We start from the raw sequence: 12,127 nt of genomic DNA on the forward strand, positions 1-12,127 counted from the left end.
AAGGGGAGATGCCAAGCGTAGAGAAGTCAAGAGCAAAGCAGACATGACGTGGGTGGAATAAAGCTGTCGGGGCACCGCGATCATCCTGTGCCCTCCCTGGGGGAAGCCCAGTGGATTTGATGCAGAGTGAGCACTGTAAATGTGTCAGGGACATAGTGGGGAATAGTTATTTTTTGCTATCTTTTTTTTTTTTGGCTGATACACCTAGAAATTAGACCGGAGTCCATGATACTTTCAATTTCTCCATTTTTTCCCCTCTGGTCTTTTTTTTTAAAGACATTGTACCCAAGCAGATAACCCCAAACAGACCAATGTCTCGATACGCTCAAGTCACACCGCTGCAGTAAAACCATCTCCCTTGGGTCTCCTCTAGTCTTTGTGTTGACCAACTCATCAGGCCAGCCTTCACACAAAGCTCCCGCAGCTCCTCGTCATCCCTCTGCCCTAAAACTGCCCCCCACGCTGGGCATTGCCCCAGCCACCCACCCGAGACACTCAAAGAAAAGTGGGTTTTACTGTAAAACATCCCTGGGTGATTCCATCCTTGTGACTCACCTTCTCTCCAGCAGGACCAAGAGGACCAGGATCTCCATTGGGGCCAGAGCGACCTTTGGGACCTTCTGGACCATCCTCACCCCGGGGGCCAGGAGGTCCAATTTCCCCCTGTTAATCACAAGACAAGCGCTGACAAGGCAGGTAAGTCCCAGACCCCGTGTTCGCTGACAAGCAATACCCTCACGGCTGCAATCAGATACTCCACGGAGCCGCTAATACAACTCTTGGAGAAAGCTGGTCTTCACCAAGAGGCTCAGACGAGACTGTAAATTGCAGAGCATTATTAGCGCACCAAGCTTTCATTCACACAGCCTGGCCATTATCTCCCACAACAGCCGTTTTTTCCTGTGGCCCAATTATCCCATCTACACGCAGTGCCTCACCACCGAAACAGCCTTCATTAGCTCTGATTGCAACACACCCTTTTACCCACCTCCGGGGTCCCAAATTGCAGTTTGATGTGCACGCAAGCCCTGGGAAGTGTTTAATTGAGGGTTGAACGGGGCAACTAGAGAAGAAAGACTGGGCTGGAGCTTTTGTGCTGAAAATCATTAGGAAATCTGAGAGCGGAGAGGATCGAGCTATTAACGTGAATTGTTGTGACACTGCAGGCTTCAGCACACAAAACAACAGTTGTCATTTTGTCACTCGGGGTAACAGGAGATGCTTCCATGCTGCGAACACAGGCAGCCTTCTTCTCGCTCACCAGAAGCTGGGTGGACGCAGATTTATCCGCGAGGCTCTCAGCCACCCCTTGTCCTTTCATTGCTCATCATAAAGCACAAAGAAGTTGACGGTGGGAACCGGAGTCGTGAGCTTTGTTTGAAGAAGCTTATGTCTACCTGCATTTGGCAAGGACGGGAGTCACCTTCCCTGGGATGCCACCTTCAGTCCTTCCTCCTTGGCGAGAAGTGGGGGTTTGGGAAATTTCCAATTATTTTAACTGTTCAATTACACAGTTCAACGCCAGGAGAAACGGAGGATTTGATTTCTACTTTTACAAGCCTTCGCGCAAGGCATTCATTTTTCCTTTAAACCTGAGGATGACTGACAGCAGAGCTCTCTTGATCCCTGGGAGGGCTTCAGAGATCTGAGGGTCACCAAGCCCCAGGCGATACATCACTCGGAGAGGGGACGAGGCCAGCCCCCTGTCCCCAAGGATGGACAGACACGCTGCAAAGCCGCGGACTGCAGCTGCTGCCCACATCCGAGCATGATTTGGGGTTTCTGACGGTCTGTGTGTTCTGCTGTGCAACCAGGCAACGTGCCCTGCTGCTAAAGACACGAGCCTAATATAACACTCCACCCCTGGCAGTTTTCACAGCATTCTTCAGTTTCTATTAAAGTGTGTTCCCGGTAACTTTACGCTTCACGTTGATGGTATGGAAGCACATTAGGCTCAGCAAATAAAGATGCCCACCAGACCCTAGATGTAATATTACAGGGGAAAAGAGATACTGGAAATAAATTTATGATACAGCTGGATCATGCAGTATTCCTAGCTGTCAAAGCAGCAATTCTATTATCAGTTATTTTACCTTCAAGGTGGGATTAGCAAATTTAGGGATTTACAACTGCTGTGCTTGAGGTGAACATGAAATTCCTGTGTTCCTGCCTCGAGATGGGATGTGCCACAAGGACTCCAGCAGGAGCCCACCTTGGGGCTCTCCCCGAGCCACATTTGCACGATAACACACAGGCTCGAAAGGCAAAGCACCACGAGATCACATTGGTCATAGACTCTTACCCGGTCTCCTTTAATGCCCATATCACCTTTGAAGCCAGGGAAGCCATCTTCACCCTATATAACAGAGAGGGGAAAAACCAGACAAGGTGTATAGATGGAAAAAAAGAAAGAAAGGTTTCTCTAGCCTTGTTGTATGGGCCCTACCCAGGGAGGACAAGGTTAGGTCCCCACAGTGCCAGTCACATTGGCTTCTCTAAGTCTTTGGTGTGCACAAATGGGCGTGGAAACCCAGCCAGGCTGTGACTGCCAAGGTCCCCAAGGGATCACAGCAAGTATTCCCTACATCCCATCCTGGCTGCACATCAAGATCACAAATCTGGCCCCGTGTGAATAACCACACCTTGCCAGTACTGGGAACCAATTATTTCTGAAGTACAACTGGTTTTATTTTCATGGAGGATGTTTTACACCATGCTTTGAGGCAACCTCTAGGACAGTGGCAGTATTTCTTTCAGCAAAAAGGTTTAATTGCAGAGCTCAAATCAATAATGTATTTCATCCTACAGCAAATCTCTCCTAGGCAATGAAGAAACAGTTCCCAGAAAAAACTTTTAAAGTTTGGAAGGTCCCTGCCAGGATTCCCTAGCTAAAACTGCCAGCTTTGCTGCTGAATTGCTGCAGGCAGGAACGATGGAACATGGATCTGTTTACGGGACCAGGCAAGATTTTTCTCCACCTCCTGCTCTTCATCTGGGAGAAACCAATTGCATCTTTGAGACATGCAGAGATAGACTCTGTTCACTTTCTTATTGACTTGGATTTCACAAGCTGCTCTGATGAGCGGGCTGGGCAGCATATCCCATGCACTGTTACCCAGCTGTAACACGCCACAAACCCTTCAGCTCCATTGAATCACTCAAGCTGCAGATTTTGTCAGGAGAATATCATCCTGACGCTAGACCCTGAGCTATCAGTAACGGCTGGCCCCAGCAAACACCTCGAAACCTGAACACACCACGGAGGCTCGATTACTCCCAGGTCTGAGCCAAGATGTGGCAGAACATCACGGCAGGTACCCAGCCTGCACCCGCTCCAAAAATAAAGAGGTTACCAGTCCTTTGGGTGCTCAGCCCCCTGCTCGCCTAAGAGAAACCCTTTGTGCAGGACAAAATGTCACAGGCCACGTCCTGTGGGATGGGTCTGCAAAAATGCTCAGAGGCTGTAGAAAATCAATCCAAACATATGGTGTTAACTCACCTTTTCACCTTTGGTGCCTTTCAATCCACGAACACCATCTGCTCCCTTGCAAGAGATAAAACAAGATGTTACAAGGGCACAGGTAAGCTTAAGAGTAAAGAATCATTAATCGTGGTGATTTTTGCTTGCTCTGATGTTGACAACGGTATCTCTGCAAACTAAGGTGTTCCTAAACATATTTCTAATCAAATATCAGCCACTGACATCTGGGTTTTGGGTCACCAGCGTATACCTTATAGTCACAAACGCCTACTGACTTGATTCAGCAGGTGGGGTTGGTGGTCTCTGCCCATTCCCTGCGCAGGACTTAGGTTTCCAGGCATAAAACTCACTACGAAAAATATATTTTCCAAAAAACCATTTCCACAAATGCCTTGCCAGCACACTGAGTTCACTTGAGTATTCACAGAAAAAACGGTGCTCGAGCTGTGCATGGACACTTGGGAAGTGAATCCATTTTAAAATCTCTGAGCACATAGCCAGAGATTTCCATGCTGTTCTGCAGTGGGTAGCAGCACCATGTCTAACACCCCCAAAGGTTAAGCTTGGCTCTTTTTTACCATGGTGCTCACCTCTGTGCATGCACTATCTTTTTTAAAGTACATTTAGGCACCAAAAGGTGGAAAAAAAAAAAGTAACACAACTGGTGTGGGCATTTGTGACATGGTGCAGAAGCCCTCTAAAGCTTCACCAAGCTTTAGTGCTGAGTGTGGTCAGGATCTGCCCCCTGCTATGCCACCAGCCCAAACATGTTGGACTCCCATGTTTCCCATCTATCCTGCCTCTTAGGATAAAATAGCACCCTCAGGTACCTATACCAGCTGCACTGTGCAATGCAACTCTTGCAATAAAAAACCAGAAGCTGTTTGGGGTTTTTTTTGACGAATAATATTTTGCTTGGCGTATTTAAAATTTTTTCTTCCCTTTAGCATGTCAAAAAAAGTATAATTAAAAGTACATCAGGACAGGGTTCTGGTAAGCAAGGCAAGATCTAAAAGTTATTTATAGCTGCAGACCCAATGAGATGCATTTTTTACTGAACTGGAGGCTCATGCAGTTAATAGAGCGCTGCTTGTAGGAAGCAAAACCTTGTCTGCATGCACTACTTGTTTGGTGCATGACACACGTTCTCTAGATCAGTCTAATGTGGAACAGTTCCACTTTCGTGGTAAAACAACAGCAAACCATTCCCTAACGGACCACTATGTCTCAATCTGCAACCTTGCAAGAAACAAGATGAAAGCTTGCTTTGGCTAAATACATCCCGCTTAAATTTTGAAGGCAGAACAGCAAATGGGTTTCTGCTATTGAAAAAATATACAAGGGGGTTTAAGAGGGTTTAACTTCACCTATAGTCAGTCCCCAAGCTGTGTTTGTATCTGCTAGCACAGAACCCTGCAGATTCATTGGACCTTTGGGATGCAGGATGCATCTGCACCTGAACTCATACATCTTCATGGGCATAATAGCCACAGCTGAACAAGGAAAAAAATACCCACTGCCTTCTTATCAGCATGCAAGCACTGCAGGCAGCAGGAGCAAGGAAAGAGCTGGAATTCAGTCCAGTGAAAAAGCACATTGCTGAGACGCACAAGCTTCGTCTAACAAGATTTTGGATCAGGAGCATGAAAAGCTTGCTTTGTTTTAGTAATAGGCTATTTTGTTTTATTAACAAGCCTTGTTAAAGTCTTCACATTCTGGCTGAGATTTACTTTGGTTGTAAACTGGAAACGATTGGAATGGGACTGAGCCATGCTCACGAAGAATTAAAAGGGAAATCTCTCCAAAGTGCTGAACAATACTGGGAGGGGTTATTGGAGAGCAGGGGACTTGTAATCCTCATGGCTCGAGAGAAGACGCCGGACCAAGGCTCGGCTTGAGCAGCAGATACAGCTGGTCACTGAGGTGTCCCTAAGTGCCCTGGTCAGCGTCCATCTCCAGCACAAGCCGGAGAACTCGAGTTGAACAAGCAACGCCATGGACACTGTTTCTGCATCCTTCCTACCTTGACTCCACGTGGTCCTGGATAACCGATGGGGCCCTGAGGACCTGGTGGACCCTGGGGTGGAAAAAATGCAAACAAGAAAAACATATCAGAAACCAACACAAAGGTGCAGCAATAAGGAGAACATGTGGAAAACAAATATCCCAGTCATCTGGCTGCTTCAGACCAGGTGGAAATGGCAGTGGCCATCTGAAAATAGCTCAAAATAGCACAGAGAGCTACAGGAACATCACCTCGAGCAGGTGCACTGGGCTGAGCCAACGGCAAAGGTCCGTACAATAGGGAAGGAGGAAGAGAAGAGACAAGACAGCAACAAGTTGTTAGAAAGGGGATTTATACGTAAGATTGGCGATTTGTGCTTTGGATTAAAGAAAAGAACAAGTTCTCTGAGAGAGGAAAAACATGTTCTGCTGTCTCCCCCCTCCCAAACCGTCCTGGTTTTGCAGTAATGCAGCAGAGCTTGTGATGATGACGATCACAGAGAGGAGTTATTGCTTGAGGCACAAGCCTCACAGTGATGTCCTTTGGCCTCAGCTGTGTGGGAGAGGAGATGGTCACAAAGCTCCTTTCTGGCACTGAAAGCTTTGAATCCCTAGGGATGCCACAAGCTGTGCTGGACACGGTGCCCGATATGCTCCCTACAAAAGCCCTCCTTCCCACCTTCGCTCCCACGCTGTCTTATACCTGCAAACAAATCACGTTCTTTATTGAACCCAGTTGGCTTTTATTTTGCTCAATTCCCTAACTAAACAAATACCCTTCCCCTTCTCCCAGCTTGAGACGGACAATTTTTTCCAGCCTGACAGAGCCGACAGGTCCACCGGCATCCCAGACCTCACGTGAATATCGGCTGAAATGGACCCGCAGCACCTCCAAGATCACCTCCCTGCCATTTGTTAAACATCTCCCAGCATGGGGAGCACCGGCACAACCGCTTATTGGCTTCTCACTACTCTGCAGAGGCTAACGTTTGAATTTTCAGCCTCGTGTGACGCCAGCCAGACAAATGGCTGTGGCCGTGGGTTGTGCTCCGTGCAGCGCCCCAGCGAGGCTCGAGCGGACGTCCATCAAACTGGACTGCACTCTAATCAAAGACTTTTGACAAATGTAATGTTTTTCAACTGAACAGGACACAGCAGGAATGCAGATGGTAAATCTCCCAGACAGACAGATGACTGTATAATTCAAGGACTCTAGCCTCCAGCAATATTCTCAAATATACTGTTAAAGAGGGACTTTGTGGGGAAGGGGAAGAAAAAGGAAGACCAGGAATACAAAAAGAGTTATTTTCTGCATTCCCTATGCCACGAAAGATATTTATTTGTGTCTGATTAAAAGAAAGCTTCCCTTCACAGTTTCAGTTTTCATGTGCGCTGGGTTATGGAGCGCTGCTTGCCAGGAAAGCCGGGAGGAGCAGAGAAAAGATGAACCCAAGCACCAGAAGAGACTCCCAAGCAGATGAAAGCTGGGCTCGGCTTTCAAATTTCAACAGGGTTTGCTTCTTGCCACCTCCACTGACCCACATCCCCTGGCTGGCCGGCCATCCCTGGAGCCCCATGGAGATCTGTCTCCATCCAGCTACCATGACCTTCCCCTTAGCAGCGACGAGGATTTTGTTGACACCTACCTGGCTCCCCTTCTCTCCAGGAGGACCTTCCTTGCCGGGATGACCCTATTAATAAAAAGAGACAAAGAGACGAGGGAAATGGGTTTAGTGCACATCTAATGCTTCAGAAACCAACAAGCTCGTTCAGGCAGCCGTAATTTATTTCCAAGAGAACAGTTGCTCTCCAGGAAGCTCTTACTGATACAAGTAGCCCCCCAGAAGCCAACTCGCAAGAGTAAGCCTTCCCCAAAAGGAAGAGAGCTGCATTTGGGTCTTTGGTGGTATTCCACTTTTACTCTTCACCACCTTTCAGCAGAGAAGCACAAACCATTTTACAATATTTCTCACATATTAGAACACCTCACTAAGTTCAGCAGCAAGCAGCATATAAATTTTGCAGACAGGAAAACAGATAAAATTAACTCCATGTGTTAGCAAACTTGTGAAGGTCACAAGATGCCCAGACTGGTCAGAGCCCCTCATTAATTTCCTAATTCCTAGAGTCCATTACAAGATCTCATGACAAACGCTCAGCTAACCTGCATCCCCATTAGACGCCGGCTGGCTGGACGTTGGCCAGCATTCCTTTTGAGATTTGATGCTGAATAACTCAACATCCAAGAGTTTCCAACACATTCTCATTCATAGGCTTTAGAAGCCTTTTGCCGGGGTTGCAGTCAGTAGAAAACAAAAGTGTGAATTACCTCAGATACAGCTTGGAGGATTAGTGAGAAATGGGGGAAATCCATGACAGTAATTTTTAGTGTTGATTTCCCTACTGTCGGAACCAAAATGGAACCAGGACGGAAGATTACTCTTTGGTTGGCAGTGTCTGTACAAAAGCAATAAGCCCCTGCAAGGGCACTCATTGCACACCCAGGGACCTTTCATTTTATAAAGATGATGAAAGCACATCCAGCTGCTCTAAAGCCACTGAGACCTTCTGCACTCAATAGTTCCTTTACTTATGAACTCTCCTCTAAATACATGAATGACTTGCTACCAATATAACAAGGAAAATTGTAAGAGTATTTTCCATCATCAGTCTTCAGAACGTGAATGTCAGACAAGCTGGATTTCACAAAACAAGCTGGTGTAATAAAGAAACAAAATGACAGCTGTCATTTTTACATTAATGAAAGGTAGGAGAAAATGCAATCTGAATGTGTCCTGTGAGTTTAAATGTCACCAAAAGCGTCAGTGCGCAAAGCGGGTCATGTAACTGTGCTTGCCTTCAGCTCCTGATATCTCTCTGCACCCCAGGGGAGGCAAAATGGAACTGCAGCAAGATTTCAAAAGCCTTTGTCCACTCTGCACTAAATCATCACCATTTTTAAAATGCCCATCTCCATTACTGCTATTAAGATCAAAAATTGATGAGCAACTTGGTTGGCTTTCGCAGTGAGCGGCTTCAGGCCCTCAGGGATTTTCAGATATCTTCCAAGACCAATTTCTATAAAGAGAACATGGGCGGGTTTTTCTCCTTAGGAAGAGCAACCCACGTCCTTACAAACCTACAAAGGGTCTGCAGCCTACAGGGCTACCTGTGGCAAAGGGCCTGTGCCCATGCCTACCCACACATGCTCAGCTTGCAGGTCTTATGCAGCCTTCAGTCTGCCTAAAAATAGACCTGGCATCTTCTCCAGCTGAACTTCCCTGGAGGCTGCTGCAGGAATTTCACATCAAAAGCTACAGCTTTAGAGATGTTCTGGGCTTTGCTTTAGCTGCTCTGTTGACTCAGCTAACAATTGTACGAATGTTCAAAATGCCCTCCATAGGAATGATAATCCCAGGGTGGGAAATGTAATTTTTTTTGCCATGCTCTGCATTTGCATTAGTGGAATGTAACTATTTTACATTTATCATTCTTAAAACCAGGTGCCTCTGAGGTGTGTAAAAATGAGATCAGGTTTAAAGGCCAAAGATTTTTTTAAGACCAATTTCCAGAGGAAGAAGCAAATTATGTTTAAAGTAGGATTAGGAGGAAGCTGCACGAATACAACATTGACATGCAATTTCAACCTGTCCTTATCACCGTTCTGCAGCAGTGCCCAGCAACCCCGAGCGAGACAAGGACCACCCCGGCTAGTGCTGCAGTACGCATAAACACGCACACAGGAGACCGTCCCTACCTCGGTGAGCTGCCAACCTACGTAAAACAGAGAAGAGAAACAGGAGGAGGGCAAAGAGAAGCCTGAAGAGATGGTGAGAAGTACCTGGTGCCGCGCAGCGAGGCCGAGCAAAGCTTGGAGCAGGGACAGGGCTTCTCAAACTCAAACCCTTCAACCCAGCCGAAACGCGGGCAGGGTGAGCCTGACCTTGCAGGTTCACATGTTCCGCAAGCCCACGGTGCACCCCAGGGTGGATGGGTGCAGGATCAGGCCCCGCAGCCCTGGTGCCAAGCAGAGACCCAGGAGGGGACGACTTACCGGAGGACCATCTGCACCAGGCATGCCAGGAAGACCGGGTTTGCCCAGCGGCCCCTAAAAACAAACAGAAAATCAACAGCTGAAATAGTCAGAGTCTCCAGAGCATTGGAGGACAGGGCTTTTCAGACACATTTCTTGCTTTTCCTAGCTGTCAAAGGCTGCAGAGAGGGGAGTCTGCTGGAAAAGCTGCTGTAACTTGTAGGGAGTCTGCTTATTTCTGTGGGCAGAGTTGCTCCAGCATCCTGGGATGCTGCAGCGTTAGTGCTGGCACCTCGCACATACAGACACGATATAGCAACGAGAGCTCAACAGAGGATGCCGGGGCACGAGGCATCAAGCTGCTGTCCTGCCGAAAGGGCACGATGCTGCAGGAGGGTATCTCCTCCTCCTCCACAAGTGGGAGGTTATCAGACTGTGGGGCTCACTGGACCAAGAAATGCCCATTCTTTGGCGACAAATGGCAAGGCGATTAACTGGCAAAGGAAGAGCAGTGCTGCCTCAATCGACTGTGCTTGCTGCTTTAACACCATTCAATGATTACCTTTTTAATTAAGCAACCCCCTGATTTCTCACACCACCGAGGAGTGCCACTGCTATTGGGAGTGTGTGACTCAGCACTGAAACCCGAGAGCCCTTTATCTAGCAGAACTGCTAATGTGCTCCTTTGGAGGAGAATTATCGATAATTGGAGTCTACCCCTCGCTGCCAACACAAGCAGAGGATTCTCCTGGTGCACACGCCGGGATGCACGCTGTGTCCCTACTCAACGGGAGCTGAGCGAACACCCGGAGAATTACTGCTCTGCAGGCAAAACTGCTCCCTTTGTTTAAATCGTGATGGTCTCAGGGCTGCCTGGGGGGAACCAAGGCCAGTACCTACCCCACATCCACAGCAGTGGAAAATCAGAGAGCGCTGGAGCAGGCGGGGAGGAGGAAGACGGAGGGGATCTCGGCCGAATGAGCCAAATCCACGGGCTCTTCCCATTACCATCCTACTCAGACTTCCAGGCATTTAGCCCACAGAAAAAGACAATTTTCAGTCCTCTCCTAATATTTTACCATAGGCTGCCTTCAAAATGTTTCTCTTAAGAGGGGAAATGAATGCAAATATTATGAATTAGAGGTAAACCATGCTTTCTTGTCTCTCTCTTCTGTCTGGAATGAGAGGCATTAGACTTTCATAGACACGGCTGCAAACAGATGTTGCATATGGGGCAAAGGAGCAGCTGAAGTAGCAAATGCATATTAATGGCAACAGTTGTCTTAAGTCAGAGCTGCAGTATTTAGACGTACTTTCTCTCCTGGGGGACCGATCGCGCCTTGTGGACCTGGAAGACCCTGTGAAAAGAAAACAACTAGGGTCATTAAGGAACAAGTTATTCCTTCCAAAAGCATTTTGGCAGTGCCTCAGCTGAGCATCATTCTAGTGCCTGCGACGGCTGGGGATTTCCCCAGCTCCATTCATTCTCAAAATGTCTTGCGAGGGATGATAAAATTTCATTTTTGCACGGCATGCTTCCTCTGGAGAGCTGCACTGCTCTGCCCTGTGCAGCCAGGCTCATCCCCAGGATGGAAACATAGATGCTCTGAGGAGCAAGACTTGCTGAGAGCCATGGAGAAGGCTGACAGCAAGGCTTGGACATCTGTATTACCCATCTGGCTCCAGAGCAACTGGACCGTGGGATGCTAAAAATCAGACATGAGCCACAAGATGTGGCTCGGCCGAGGAGACTGCTTGGACCTGGGTTTGGCTTTGCATCACGGCAGCAAAAGCCAGGTGAGAACCAGAGGGATCTGAAACTGGGAGCATTTTCAGGAAGATTTTGGGCCAGCGATGTATCGTCAAGCCAATTCCCAGCAAATCCCCTTATTGCTGGTCCCGTCTCTGGCGGGGTAGCAACGCTTGTTCAGAATTATCATTCCTTTTTCCTACCCATGGAAAAGGAGTTTTCCTCTTACCTGAGCACCTGGGTTACCCTGCTGTCCTGGGGGACCCGGCTCACCTTGAGGACCCTGCGAGGACACAAGGGCAGAGCTAAAGGTAGGAAAGGCGAGAGCGGAGCCGGTGCTTCCTCGGGCACCGCAGCTCCTGCCCCGCTCCCTCTTGCAGCATCTCGACACCCTCTCTAACCCGCTGCCGGTAACGGAGAGCTCCTGGGAAAGGGAAACAGCTTCTCTCTGCAGTGGGATAGGGAGGGGTGAAGTTATTTCAGGGCATGATCACTTCTCCGCATGGACACGCAGCCCAAATGAGCTGAGCAGGGCTTTAACGCTACCTGGCTTTGCATTGGCTCTTCTGCAGGGAGTCCGTTTCATCCGATTAGTACAAAGTATGAGGCACATAAAGACTTTTTTTCTCTCAGTTAAATTACTATATTTTGATATTCATTAGAACAATACACATCTCGACGAAAATGTTTGATCTTTCATGGGGAAATAATGTGTAATTCCATCAGAAATTATAATAAATTAACATCCATTTGCTGTAGGAAGATACTCTCTATGGTTTTCACAGGCTCTGATAGGAATCTAGACCAGGCTAAAAAGCAATTAGCAAATCTAATTTAATAGAGTACATTTTACATTTCG

The 12,127-nt window shown here is 47.7% G+C and overlaps 1 protein-coding gene across 2 annotated transcripts in view; it reads right to left on the reverse strand.

The window, feature by feature from the left end:
* Positions 1-12,127, reverse strand: part of COL5A1 (collagen type V alpha 1 chain) — a 159,315-nt gene that overhangs the window by 39,982 nt on the left and 107,206 nt on the right. For both annotated transcript variants that reach the window (XM_052814842.1, XM_052814841.1), the window contains exons 23-30: positions 11,498-11,551; positions 10,832-10,876; positions 9,540-9,593; positions 7,132-7,176; positions 5,505-5,558; positions 3,500-3,544; positions 2,303-2,356; positions 556-663 (exon numbers count right to left, since the gene is read on the reverse strand). In XM_052814842.1, coding sequence (XP_052670802.1) covers positions 556-663; positions 2,303-2,356; positions 3,500-3,544; positions 5,505-5,558; positions 7,132-7,176; positions 9,540-9,593; positions 10,832-10,876; positions 11,498-11,551 — 459 coding nt within the window. The remainder of the gene's footprint in view (positions 1-555; positions 664-2,302; positions 2,357-3,499; positions 3,545-5,504; positions 5,559-7,131; positions 7,177-9,539; positions 9,594-10,831; positions 10,877-11,497; positions 11,552-12,127) is intronic.

Source organism: Harpia harpyja, chromosome 19 (genome assembly GCF_026419915.1).
Source record: "Harpia harpyja isolate bHarHar1 chromosome 19, bHarHar1 primary haplotype, whole genome shotgun sequence".
In the NCBI taxonomy this organism is placed as follows: Eukaryota; Metazoa; Chordata; class Aves; order Accipitriformes; family Accipitridae; genus Harpia; species Harpia harpyja.